Source organism: Macaca thibetana, chromosome 6, assembly GCF_024542745.1.
Source record: "Macaca thibetana thibetana isolate TM-01 chromosome 6, ASM2454274v1, whole genome shotgun sequence".
Lineage (NCBI taxonomy): Eukaryota > Metazoa > Chordata > Mammalia > Primates > Cercopithecidae > Macaca > Macaca thibetana.
The window spans coordinates 7,839,954-7,854,547 of NC_065583.1; the positions used below are offsets into that span (position 1 = coordinate 7,839,954).

The 14,594-nt window shown below is 42.5% G+C and overlaps 1 protein-coding gene across 4 annotated transcripts in view; it reads right to left on the reverse strand.

Annotated features, from left to right (window-relative positions):
- CPEB4 (cytoplasmic polyadenylation element binding protein 4) overlaps window positions 1–6,584 on the reverse strand; it is a 72,090-nt gene extending 65,506 nt beyond the window's left edge. For all 4 annotated transcript variants that reach the window (XM_050793194.1, XM_050793193.1, XM_050793192.1 and 1 more), the window contains exon 1: window positions 4,019–6,584. In XM_050793194.1, the coding sequence (XP_050649151.1) occupies window positions 4,019–5,143 (1,125 nt within the window). In that variant the 5' untranslated portion in view covers window positions 5,144–6,584. The remainder of the gene's footprint in view (window positions 1–4,018) is intronic.
- Between the last annotated feature and the right edge of the window lie 8,010 nt (window positions 6,585–14,594).

Sequence of the window (14,594 nt, forward strand, 5' to 3'; positions counted from 1 at the left end):
TCTACAATCAGCCTTTGATCATCATGTATCACTGTAAAATTTTTCCTCTCATCTTACATGCATCTGGGAGGCACTCTCCCTTCCGGTCCCACCTGCACCCACTATCCCCCTGCCATATTATCATTATGTGAAGAGGCACTGTAGTCTAATGATTAACAGCCAAATCTTGTCTGTGAATAAAAATAATAATTTCTGCTCCATAGGATTGTTGAACGAATTAAATGAATCAATACACGTAAAACATTTAGAACACAGGAGGCATGTTAGATTTTTTTTTTTTTTTGAGATGGAGTCTCACTCTGTCCCCTAGGCTAGGGAGCAGTGGCATGATCTCAGCTCACTGCAACCTCTGCCTCCAGGGATCAAGTGATTCTGCCTCAGCCTCTGGAGTAGCTGGGATTACAGGCAACCACCACGACGCCCGGCTAACTTTTGTATTTTCAGTAGAGACAGGGTTTCACCATGTTGGCCAAGCCGGTCTTGAACTCTTGACCTCAAGTGATCTGCCCACCTCAGCCTCCCAAAGTGCTGGGATTACAGGCGTGAGCTACCACACCCGGCCACATGTTAGCTATTATTATATACATATTACTTTAGCTGTGTCTAAAAACAGGATTTCGGCCAGGCACAGTGGCTCACACCTGTAATCTCAGCACGGCAAGTGGGTTGCTTGAGCTCAGGAGTTTGAAACCAGCCTGGACAACATGGTGAAACCCTGTCTCTAAATACAAAAAGTAGCCGGACATAGTAGTGTGTGCCTATAGTCCCAGCTACTGGGGAAGCTGAGGTGGGAGGATCTCTTGAGCCCAGGGAGGTCAAGGCTGCAGTGAGCTGTGATTATGTCACTGCACTCTAGCCTGAGTGACAAAGCGAGACCCTGTCTCAAAAAAACAAACAAAATCAGGATTTGAGGGATGCCCTCTGAATTCATGTAATGAAGCTTTAAGCTAAGCAAAAATAACTTAGAAACACATTTTAATATACAAAAATCCTCCAAATAAAATGTCTTCCCCTATCAGTTATTGGGAGGGGGGGATTATGAATTTAAAAGGTTATTAATTTTAATTTATTATATATGCCCAAACTGCAGTAAACAAATGTAAAAATCATTCTGGTTCATCTCAAATTAAAATAAACATTGCCTACTATCGGTTACACTTCAGGTAAATTATTTCCTTTTAATATAACAATAACGTGCTGGCCTTGATTGAATACCATTATTATAATGTACTCATGTGAGCACTATCCTTTAATGTCTGTGGTAAGTTTCAAGATTTCTCTATCGCACCTAAGGAATTCTTTTTATTCTTTTTTTTCCCTATGAGAAATATTGCAGAAGAAAGGAATTCTTTTTAATAGTAATTAAATTGAAGTGGTAATATCTATAAAATTTCTTTCCTAAAATTAGTAGTGTTTAAGTTATAAATTATTTATTTTTTTGAGACAGGGGTCTCACTATGTTGCCCAGGTTGGTCCCAAACTCCTGGGCTCATGTAATCCTCCTGCCTCAGCCTCCCAAGCAGCTGGGATTACTTACAGGCATGTGCCTATAAGTTATAAATTTAAATAAGACAAATTTAACCAAGTTACTTATACCAACTTAAAATGATACTTTTTCTCAAAAATAACTAATTCAGAAGAATTATTGGTTTTTAAAAAGCAAAATGAACAGCATTCATTTAAGTAAGAATCACAGTAGTCAGTTTACTTACTTCTTTAGACTTTCAAAACCCTATTAGGAGTTTCTTGTCATATTTTTTTCAAACCACTTATTTCTCTTGTGACTTTCAAATCACCCCACTGCTAGCTCTCTCTCCTCAAACGTGTGTGCATGCACTCTGTCTCTCTCTCTCTCTCTCTCCCACACACACACACACACACACACACACACACACACAGCTACAAATGGTGGGGATGGGGAGCAGAATTAACAATTTATTTTTGAATCTTACCATATTTGAAGTCAGGTACACTGACCCATCCTTTTCTCATAATCAATATAAAAGACAGCAATTCTAAGGGAAGAGTAGTTTCTAACAATATATTTAGTATCAATCTTAGTCTAACTATTATTTCATAAATCAACGTAATCTCCAAAGAAACTGTTCAAAAAGATTTCACACATAACACACACTCTATTAGCCCAACAGAAAAAAATATTAATGTGCATACATGTATATTTTTTTCATTGTCTGAACTTTTCATTTTTCCTAAAGCAATCTTTATCAAAAGTCAGTAAGCTGAGAATGGGAACCAAACCGTGAGGCCACATAAATTCACTGTGCCAGCATATGGCAGCAAAATAAGAAAAAAAGGTGTATTTTTTCTTATTTTGATTTTGAGTCAAATCTTAATCCAGTTAAAATGTATTGAATGTTAACTTACATTTTTTAAAATTAGCAGTATAAGAATAATTCGTAAAACTTACCTTTGCATTAAATTTTCTTTAAATTTATGTTCAAAGGAATATCAAAGACAACTTTTTAAAAACGGACTTCTTAAACAGCCTTTTTACCTGACCACTAAAGCACAGTAATTGATCTTTGGTTTTAACAACTGAAACTCTTTAAAGCAAATGCCAATAGCTTTTTGATAGGAAAAAAAAAATCATTTTTAAAAGTCAAAAACTAAATATATCCACATATTTTAAGATGCACTGCACCTGAATCCTCAGGGAAGGAATGATATAGGATTCTCTTAGCAAACTTCCCCTGCCTCTCAGCCAATTATTAATTAAAACAGATAATTCTGCTAGGGCTAACATCATATTTGGGAACAGTGCAATGATTCTGTAATCTGTTTTAGCCTTTGCAGAAATATTTCTAAAGCAACCCTCTAGCTATAGCATATGTGTATGTGAACACATGTATGTATACATATTTTCAATCCTTGTCTTTTTTAACTTAGAATTTGTACTCTGACCAGCTGTGTACCCTTGGCTAAGTTATTGTATATTTCTCATATTCAATTTCTGCATCTGTAAAATCGGGATAATAACAGAATTCACCCTGTGAGGTTGCTGGGAAAACTAGATTCAATGCTAGATTCTTACTCCTTATAAATTTCCTAAACACATACAATCATACCCTCAAAGTATACACATTTAGTGGAGCATCTGACATTCAACCACCTATGAAATTCCCTTTATCTTGTTCATATCAACCTAACTTGCTGCTCATTAATTCAAAAACATCAATGACTCTTGCCAGAATAAAGATATTCTGGTAGCAAGAAAGACAAATGATCTTTGCCTGGATCTATTTTTAGGAATGGTTTAATTATCTATACCACCAATGTTAACATTGGAAAATAAGCAAATGGGTGAAAGGCATAAAGAGTCACTCTGAGATGAACAGTTTCACAGTGTTCAAAAATAAATGGGGATGAAGAAAACATTTAGATAATTTCTCTCACTAGATAGTCCTTACTCATGCAAGGTAGGCCAAAATTTGAAGAGGTTTAAGAGGAATTGCCAAATCCATCAATTCAGGCTGTTCAGACCTACAAGGTTCAGAGAGTTTCCAGTTTTAAAATGCAACCAACCAGAGAGAAAACTGTAATTCAATAGCTGGTTGTCAGTGAGTCACTACCTTACAGTGTCAAAAGAAATTTGTTTAGTTATATAGTTACTTCAGAAAACATTCATTAGTTTCTGCAATAAAATATATTTATATCTACATATTATTTATTCTCATCTAAATAAGTAGGGAAAAAACTGACCCTGATTCTCATGTCAGGCAAGAAAGGTATTAGAGTTAATAATTATTACATCACCAGCTACTAGGTATTCATAATTATCTATGACAAGATTAAGGCTACAATTTAGAAAACTGCCAAAGAAACAGCTGAATATTTTGTTCCAATTACACTCCTGCTAAAATAAAGTCTGGTGGTTGAATCCTCTTCGATCTAAGAAAAGCTCTGATGTGAATACGGGCACTTCAAACTCTAGTTACACAGATATCACACCATGCTATTTCCTTATTCATCCTAATCTATTAACGGAACATAATCTTACCGGAAAAGGAAAAATGTTGTCAGCCCTGTTCAAGCTATCTTCCATCCAGGATTTAGGTGCAAAGGCAGAGCTGGGGCGAGCATACTTCTGGAGCTGAATATGATTGCTTGCAAAATTTTTCTTCAAAGGCGAGATGGAGTTCAGGGGCGTTATTCCACCATTCAGCCCTCTGCGGTGATCTCGGCCTTGGGAACCTCCCCAGCCACCATATCCACCACCGCCCGGGCTCCAGGAAGAGGAGGGTGTTGGTGACGGACTCTGGTAACTGCTCCATGGAGACGGGGGTTTGTTAAGATTATTCGCCAAATGAGGCAGCTGGTTAAAAGCAGCATTTCTATGTGTGAAGGGTGGGGGATGGGGACTGGCAGGAGACCTCCTTTGCTGCTGATGCTGGCTGTGATGATGCTGGAAATGAGGGTGATGTGGGTGGTGCTGTGAGAGAGGCCCGATCTGAGGAGAGAAGCTGCCTCCAAAGCCAGGGCTGACATGATGGGGAAAATTTTGAAACAACAGAGCACCGTTATTAGCCGAAGCAGCAGGGACCCCTCCCTGGTGAAAGAAACTTGCATCTTCATTGATTATTGTAGAGGAGGAAGGCGCTATCGCTGCTGACCAGTTGCTGAAACCAGTAAGAGACGATGCACTAGATGTCAAGGGTTGGGTTGAAGTACCCAGCCCAGTGGCTTCTTGATAGTCAAACCCTGTCAACACTGGAGATTCGATTCTTATTTTCTCCTTCCCATTGCCATTTTCCGAAGAATTGTCCCCTTGATTTTCTTCTGATTTTGCCTTCTCGGTTTCAGGCAGTATTCCAGCTTCCTGACCTGGACTGGGGGAAAGCTGCTGCTTTTCTAAAGGGTCTTGCTGTTCCTGTTGCTGACTTTTTGCTTTTTCTGACCCCAAGATCTCATCCTGAATGTTATGGGTAGCTGGAGCAGGAAAAAGCCACGCTGACCCAGCACTGCTGCCATTGGCAGCTGTGTTATTATTTATAAAAGCAGCAGGGCTGGGGGTGGCATTTTGGTGATGGTGTGGAGGCTGCAGATGTGGATGGAATCTGACTGGAAAAGCAGATTTATTCCCAGTATTGCTTTGCACTAGCACTCCAAACCCGTAATCCCCCATTTATTATTTTTGGGAGCAGAATCTCACAATAAAAAATGACAACGTGATGCCTCACGCCTTTTTTTCCTCTACCCAAAATTTAAGTTGTTTGCTTGCCTGCTTGAAATGTCTTATTTATAGCTAGCTCAAAGATCGCAGCTTATCACCTTAAATTGTTCTGATTTGGAATTCTGGTCTCTGACAGAAAAAAACAACTCAAAAAAATCTCTTAAAACATTGACATGGATCCAATTGGGCTTATTTTTAGGAGGGAATAAAAATGAAGAGGGTAAAAATCAAGTCTTTGGTTAGTAAAATAGGCGCTTTCTTTTTCCAAAGGAAAATGTACATGAATGACAAAAACAGAGCTTCTCAAGCATCTATGGATGTAGAAGAATAAGCCTTGCGCGGAGTAAAAATATAGATATATATAATTTAACAATCACATATGGTTTTCCTCAGCAGTTTAGATTCACTCACATAAAAATTAGAATAGGGCTAAGAGGGGAATACGTTCTTTTCTTGGCAGCTTGGTTAAAAAAATCAGGAATAATTTAAGAACATTATATATTATATATTTATATATATAGATTATATTAGGTTATCTGGGGTGGGAAGTGAATTCCTGGTTTCGGGAGAGGAAATCAGCATTGACTAATGGAAAGATGATCGCAGGGAGGTTTCTGCTGTTCCTGGTCCTGTTTTCTGCTCTTTCGCAGGGTGCAGTTTTGGCCTCTGGGGCTGTTCCTGAGGCTCCGGGTGCAGATCTTGCTGCGGTCGCTGTTCCTGGGCTCCCCGCGGCTTCCTCTCCCCCATGAAAGGGGTTGGAAACACCCGTTTCTCCCTCTTGTGGGGGTCGCGATCAGGAGGGGTTAGCGAGACTCGACGAGGGGGAGCGGGCGGCCCGGGGGTGCGGGGACCGAGGGGGCGACCTGGAAGGTCCTGCGGTTTCTGCCTCTTCCCCTCTCTGCGGCTCCGGGGTTTTTTTCCCTCATGGGACCAAGGGGCGGTTTGTTCAGTTCCCTCAGTTCGATTCTCCGCAGAGAGGGAAAAAAGAGGAAAAAAAGGAAAAACCCACTACCGTAGTTATTTTAAAGGAGAAGGGCCTCCCCCCTCGGCTTTCTCTCTCTTTCTCCCAGAATTTTTTTTAAACTATAATTTAGAAGGCTTTTGTTTCTCCTCACGGTTGCTGGGCCGTCGCCGCCGTCGCCGCTTTACCCTGGTCCCGCAGTCCCCGCTGTCGTTGTTGAGGACTCCTCCTGGTTCTTCTTTTTCTTTCCTTCTTCCTCCTCTTCCTCCTCTGCTGTCGCCGCTGCTGCTGCTGCCGCCGCCGCCGCCACCGCCTCCCGGTGCCCGGGTCCCGCAGCCGCGGCTGAGTCCTTCTCCTCAGGACCGAGCCGAGTGAAATGACAACCAGCTGGAAAGACCCAGAGACACTTCCGGTTCGAAGAGAGAGGGGTGGGGTAGCGCGCATACCCCACCTACCTGCCGGAAGACCAATCATCTGTTAGAACTCAGACTAGACCACGCCCCCTCGCTTCAGAGCTACTCCCAGGAAGGTCGAAAAGTTACCTCCAGAGACGCCTCTTCCGTCTGCGCCTCGCCTAGTGAGGCCGGGCGCCTGGAACCCGCTCTCCCCACCCAGAGTGAGCGCAGCAGGTCGCCATCTTTTGTGTGGGCAAGGGACTTCTTTGATATTTCTCTTCCCTAACTGGGCTTTGCAGGAGGAGTAATAGGGACGTGTCAAGGAGAACGGATTCCTCGCTCACGAAGGCATACGGTCAAGGTGTTGGAGATCGAAGTGGTGGCCCGTGAAACCGCGGATGAATGAGAAGAGTGCCCACAGTAAAGGTGGTGCTCCAAGCATCACGTGCTCTGGCCCGAGCTCCGCCCCAGAGGGATCTGGAAGGGGAGGCGGGTCTTCCCAGCAGCTGTGCGGTGCCTAGAACTGCGTTTGCCCTTGCCCAGAATGTAGACCTCAGGAGGGACTCTCCCTTAACCTTCCAAGCACTCACCCGCACCTCCCACTCTCCCATTCAGCTAGGCTCGCATGTGGTGCCGTCTCCCAGGCGCAGAGATGCAGCTGAGGCGTCTGTGGCTAAGCCCCGGTATCATCTCGTTCTAGTACACCTTACACGCAATACCAAAGGGAAAATTCCAAAACTAAAATTTTATCTTGGCCCTCATATGCTCCTATTTCTTCTATGGTTGCCCATTATTTCGAAGATAAAGGCCAAACTTGTTAGTCTGGTATTCAAGTCTTTCTACCTAATGGGTAATATATCTTAGTGCCTCATCCCCCTCCAAACACACTCTCAATGCCTTTTTACATGCCTTTTCCACTCTTCTCCTTCGGTAATTTCCTATTTATTTTTAGGAATCAGTTCAAAAGCCACCAACAGTATCTTCTGAATTCTCTCTTATAAGCCTCCACGGCCCTGTTTAGGTCTCGTGCTTATTTCTCACACTACATTGTGATGGTTTATGTCTTCCAGACCTGTGCTGGACTGTGGGCTCTTTGAGGAGCAGACACTGTAGATAGGAGACATCAGTGAATGAATCCTGAAAATGTGAATGAACAAACCAGCAACAATGAAGTCTTTCCTGGTGACAGTCCCCCACCCCACCACCACGCCTTCCACCCATCACCCATCCCCCACCCCTCACCTCTGTTTCCAAATCTGAATTAATTATTTCCTTACTTTTGCCATTTGGTTTGGAGCTCACATATCAGACTTTTCATTATTTGTTTGCTACTCAAGGGCTTTAATGTCTTGTTTATCTTTGTACATTTCCAATGCTATGACCACCATCAGGGCTTAGGATAATACTTTGCTCTCAGCACAGCTTTAAAGATGTTAATAAGTATTTTCCTTTAGCAGGAAGGAAAATGAACAAAGAAATCAGGGTAGAGCCAGAAGTAACTGGCAAAACTAGAGGGAAAAGTAAGATACCAAGATTAATGAAGAATAGTGTGAACAAAGGTGGCTTCCATTTCATTTTCCATAGCCTTCCTCTAATGGTCTCAACTTCTGCCTCAGTCTGTCAATCCTCCATCACTTCCATGTAGAACACCTGAGGGCCTTCAATTGGTGATTTTATTCTCTTTCATTGTGTCATGAGCATGAGTCGTGTCTCTGTAACTCTTCTATGGATTCTTTGAGCATAGAGATTGGGTCTTACCTGCTGTTTATTCCCTACAACTGGACATGCCTGGAAACTTAGCTGGTTCCGTCAGGCGTCATTTCCTCCAGAATGGTTTCCTTGACTGGCCCTCTCTCTAGTATCTTGTAGATTCCTCTCTTTTAATTACTGCTGGTTGTCAGTGGGTTAGTTTCTTAAGGGCAGAGGTTGTGTCTGATTTAGCTTTATGTCCCCAGTGGCCAGAAGAGGGTCTGGCACAGAGCAGACTCAAAATACATTTATCGAATGAACAAATGAATGTTCCATGCCTCGTAGATGGTTGAGGGTCCCTCAGAGCTACTAATTATCAGTGGCTAAAATGGCAGCCATGACTTGGAAAAAAGAGCACCTTTGGAACCAAACAGCCCTGAATTTGAATACCAGCTCTGCTGCTTCCTAGCTGTGCAGACCTGGGCATCACCTCTATAAGCCCTTGGTTCCTCCTAGATAAAATGTGAATGATATTTCCTCTCTTGCTAAGTTTGTAAATTACATGAGATACATGTGAAGTGCTAGACTCCTAAAAAGTTGTATTAGTCCATTTTCACACTGCTATAAAGAAATACTCAAGACTGGGTAATTTATAAACGAAAGAGGTTTAATTCACTCACAGTTCCACATGACTGGGGAAGCCTCAGGAAACTTACAATCATGCCGGAAGGTGAAGAGGAAGCAAGCACTTTCTTCACAAGGCGGCAGGAGAGACCAGAGTGAAAGAAGAACTGTCAAACACTTATAAAACCATCAGATCTCATAAGAACTCACTATCAAGAGAACAGCATGGGGAAACTGCCCCCTTGATCCAATCACTTCCCTCTCTCTACACGTAGGGATTACAATTTGCGATAAGATTTGGGTGGGGACACAGAGCCAAACCATATCAGAGGTGTTCAAAAATATCACTTCCTTTGTAACACATTAAATGCAGGGAATTCCTTCGCAAGTGTCTTTTGCCTAGAAGCAGCTGCCTGCACAAGGGAATCCAGGAACTTGTCTTGGTTGATAAAAGGTGGAGACACCCAGGGCCACAGTCAGGTGCTGCCAGGTCAGGCTAATCTTTTAAGGCTAAGTCAGGTGTGGGTAGTAGATTTGGGATGGTTTGGAGCTAGGATGACCACTGAGACATCAGACTTTTGCTTAGAGACTGGAAATATGGAAGAAGGAAGGGGAAACCTATTATTTTCTTTCTTTCTTTCTTTCTTTTTTTTTTTTTTTGCATCAGTTGCCTACTCAGGAACCCAGGATACCCAGAGCCCAGGGCTGCGCTCCTTTTAAACATTCTGACCTCAGAAACTTCCCATGGTAACTATGACAACAATTCAGCAGCTCCATTTAGGATCTCCAAAAGGATCTACAGATGTAGGTGAGCGCTGGCTTGAGCACTCTGCTGGCAGAAGAGAACCCTTCTCATGAGGTGTGCTCACCAGAAAGTTTTTGGGTTGCAGGGAAAGCAAGTTCTGCCCAAACATTAAGGTGCTACTAGTTAAAAAATAATAATAATAAACAGCTTCATCCCTATCTAGTACAGTGAGGGCTAACACACCTTCAGAGAAGTTGTAGGCTGGGGAATGCCTGTAACCTGCTGGCTACTGCCCAGCCCCCTCTGGGGTTTGAGGTCAACCACACCCAGAACCTACAGCCTCCCAGGAAGCAGGGCATTAATATCTCCTTCATCAGCCTTTTTTAAAGCTTGGCAAGCAGTATAAATCCCACCCCATCATCACACAGGGTGAACTCTGCCCCAATCCAGCTCTAATGTCCCCCCTACTTTCCTTGAAGCATACATTGTCAGCCTTCTCCCAATAGCCCACACCCAAGCTCCCCAGAGGCCTGTCTAATGATCAACAATCAGGACCACTACCCAAGGCTGCCCGGGTTGTGCACTGTGCAACTCTGTAAGGCACCACAGACTAGTATGTGTATGCATCCAGTGGAGTTGTACAAGGCAGTGGCCTTGTTTCAGTTCCTTTACATCAGACACAGGGGCACATTATACAAATTTGACACACATATAAAAAAGGCTCATTACATGAGCCATGCTTATTGCATGAAGAAATATTTAAAGCACTCGATCCTCTTAGAGTTAGCGGCCCAGGAACTTTCTGTAATTGAATTGAAGGACACTGTGTCCTTGGTGTTGGTTTTGGTTAGTGAGCTGTACTGAGAAGACAAGTCTGGACAAGCATATGGTCCAGGCCTCCAAGAGATTAATACCCAGCAGTTACTTTGCCTGGCAACGTTAATAAGCATTCCGATGTAGTGGTGGAATATATGTTTAATGAAACTAAAAAAATAATAATAATATTCAAAGGCAGGGCCTCTGAAGGTAGGGGAAGAAATTACCTTTGGAATATCCTCTTCTCCAAGAGTACCTGGAAGCTCACTACCATAAGGCAAGCTTGATAGAAACAAAACCGAGTCGTGAAAGCAGGTTTTATTAAACCCCACTTCTGATCTTCACTCTCTTTCAGTATTGGAAAGTATGCATATTTACTTAGAAATAACCAATTTTTTTTTTTTTTACAACTAATGCTGGGTCGTGTGTTCTTCTTTTGTTTGTTGTTTTGCAACCTGTTTAAGCCCTTTGCATTTTAAACATGATTTTCTTCCTGCCTTCCCATTTGAGGTATTATCATTAACACAGAGTGAATAGTTAACAAACTATTTTGATAGTGAGTTGTGAAGCCAGTCCCTCCAATGCATTGTTATTGAATAAATGGTTTGGAAAGGTCCAGGACACAGATATGCTTCACTTGAAATTGTCGTATGCTGGCAAAGATTTAGGTGAGCTAGAGCAGGGAGTTGACCCTCCAAACTGTGACACGCATCACTTGGGGTTGAGTTGGATTCTTTTGTGGCTCCAGCCACCTATGTGGCCAGGCTGCTGACCTAGATTACCCTTTGCTGTTTTGATTGGACATACTTCACTTTCTCTATCAAAACTGTGGCCATGCTGCTGAACAGCTGCCCTGTAACACTTTGTGGCTAGGCTGGAGGATTTTCACCTGCAATGCTGGGAAAAAAGTAACTTTTCAGAGATTGCAGGGAAGCTGCAGGGTTCAGAGGTCAGATAGCTGGGAGTCAGGGATCAAAATTCTAGCCCTAACATAGCCATAAGCTCACAGGCACTGGTCCAGTTTGTCTGATGGTTTCCTTATGGCCAGAATTTGTACTATAAAGAGTTTCAATTCTGAACCCCTAAGCAAAAGAAGTGCAAAGAAAGTCATCAATATGTGCAAAAACAAAAACCAAAATAATCTTTTTAATATCCAAATTTCTTACTCCCTTGTCCTTGGAGTATATATATATTACTATAAAACAATAATATTAGTTAATTCCTAGGCACCCAACCTCAAACTTTAGAGTTCATCAGTTCCCAAAGGAGGTCATCAAATGCAGATTCCTAGGCCCTGCTCCCAAATATTCTGATTCAGCTTTCTCATAGTATTTTTTAATAAAAGTGTAAGGTACAAGGGATTTTCTAGTAATAATGTAAGAGCCGAGAAAGTCAAAAATAAAAATGGCTAGAATAAAATATTTCCTTTCTCACTTTAAAAAATTTTAGAAGAGTTAACATAGAGCCAGTGGGTGGTTTCAATGAGTCATCAGAAACCCAGCTTCCTTCTAACTCATTGCTCTTCTCTCCTCCAAGTATGATTTCTCCCTCATGATACAAGATGGCTGATCAAGCTCCAGCCATTATGTCTGCATTCCAGACCAGAGGACAGAGGAAAAGATGAAAAAGGACAGAACTGTTCTCTTTGAGGGAACGTTTCAGACGACACACACGTTACTTCCATTCTCTGCACATCGGTCATAACTTAGTCACATACCTAGTGGCAAAGGAGTTTGGAAAGTATGGTCTTTATTCTGGACTCCCAAGTACTTAGTTAAAAATTGGGGTTCTATTACTAAAGAAGAAGGGGGAGATGGTAATTTAGGTGTAAAGTACTGAGACCCAGTGAGGTTTGGTGACTTCCTGGAGATCTTATAGCGCAGTCAATCCCTCATTTTGCAACTGAGGAAACTGAGGCCCAAGGAAAGGCTTTGTCTAAAATAATCGAGGTTTTTTTTTTTGTCCAGGTATCTTGACTCAGAATTCTGTCTCCTGCCCAGTGGTCCTTGAATTTTAATCATGCATCAGAATCACCTGAAGAGCTAGTGAAACCAGACTAGAATTTCTCATTCAATAAGTATGGGTGGCGCCAAAACTTTGCATTTCTAGCAAGTTTCCGGGCTATACTGATGGTTTGGTGAACACACTTTGAGAACCATTGGTCTACAGCACCATCTGGGTTTAATGAGAGGCCAATGAATTCAATGTGGCCCACTGCACCCATCACCCTCCCTCCAGCCCTAGTCCTCCTCCCATTTTCTCTAGCTCATTTAATGGTGCCATGATTCATTCTTTCGGTTACCTAAGCCAAACTGTGGAATCATCCCAAACTCCTCCCTCTCTCTCTCCATCCTTTTACTGTTGGTCCCTAAGTTTTCCTCCTTTTCCCGCCTTAGCATCTCCTTTTCTCCCTGTCTCGAGCTTTGCTTTAAGTCTGATCATTTCTCATCTGAAAAAAATTTTTTTTTTCAAAAGTCATTTTCAGGCTTAATGTCTGGCCTTGTCCACTGAATCTTTGTAAATGGGGAGTCTAATTACATCACTCCATTGCTTAAACAGTTTTGAGTGGCTCCCTGATGTACTCAACTGTATTTTTCAAACTTCAGTGTTTTCCATTACAGCGTTGCCGTTTTTGCCATGTAGGTGTAGCTCCTGCACTATCACCTATTCAATATTTTTCAGTAAGTTGGCTCACTTTTTAAAAAATTTGAATAAGTATACATTCAAGGAAACTTGATTCACCAACCAAAATGAAAAACAGCTACCACTTGCTATAACCAAAAGGTAATTATCAAAATTATTTCTCTTTGTTGAAAAGGAAGAGTAATAAGGTTGGAGAGAGTAAAGACTTCCTAAGTCAATTTCTTTTTCCTTTTCTTAACAGACAGGGTCTCTGTCACCCAGAGAGAGTACAACGGCTCTCTCACCTTGTCTCACTGCTGCCTCCCCTTCCCAGGCTCAAGCCATCCTCTCACCTCAACCTCCCGAGTAGCTGGAACCACAGGTGTGCATCACCATGCCCGGCTAATAATTTTTTAATTTTTTTGTAGAGGCAGAGTCTCACCATATTGCACAGGTTGGTCTTGAACTCCTGGGCTCAAGTGATCCTTCCACCTTGGCCTCCCAAACTGTTGGGATTAAGACGTGAGCCACAGTGGCCAGACCCTAGGCCAATTTTGAAAGATCTTCTTTATGTAATTAGGACTGAAAGAAAATGGGGACAGAGCTAAATGTCTTGTATGATTCAAGATTATGCATTGCCTTATATGTGTGCTGCCTCCAGTCATCTCATGTATCCCACTGGGAAAGGACCCATTGCCTGGAAAGCACTGCTAAACTCCTTTAATGTGGCATCAGGGCCATCAACAGCCTGGCACCTGCTTGACGTCTCAGCATCATCTCTTGCAACCTTTTAAGAGTATTGCTCCAAGCACATTGAAAAACGTGTGTTCCCACAAACTTGCAATAAGTCATGAATGCTATTTGCAGCAAGTAACACAGTGCCTTAAACAATGGGAGGTTACTTCTCTCACACACCAAGAAGGCTGGAGGTGGGTGGTTGCTGGTGCTGGCAGGCCAGTGATGTCAGGGATCTAGGTTGGAATCTGTAGATGTTTTTGGTCTTCCCTCCAAGGTCTTAAGAAATCTGCCACAGTCCCTGTCATCATACAGGCATTCAGAAGCTAGAGGAAAAGGGCTGCAAAGAGCCTAGAGTTTCTCATCATGAACATTCCTCTGATGAGATAGGAAAGGCCTTTTCCACTTGCTCACTCCCTGTTACATCTTTTTGGTCAGAGCTGGGTCACATTCCTTGATCTAGATCAGACATGGACCCACCTTCCCTGAGACCAAAGGAGCTCCACCTAAAACATAAACCAAATCACGACTCAGCTAGCAAAGGAGGAGGGAAAGGCTCTGGAGGAATCAACAAGTGTATTGCATGCCCACCATAAAATTACCGTAGGTCTCACCTGCTTTGTTTGCCCAGGGAGCTCCTACTTAAGCATGCATGGCCTTCTCTGCCCTTTGAACAGAAGGTTCTCCTAGGTTGGCATGGACACTTAGCTGCTTAATTGGCAATTATGGAATTGACCATTTAGCTCCTACCTACTGGAGTTGCTCCTCCACCAGGTCAGGAACTCTTTTCTTTTCTCTTTGGTGTTCCCTGGGCCC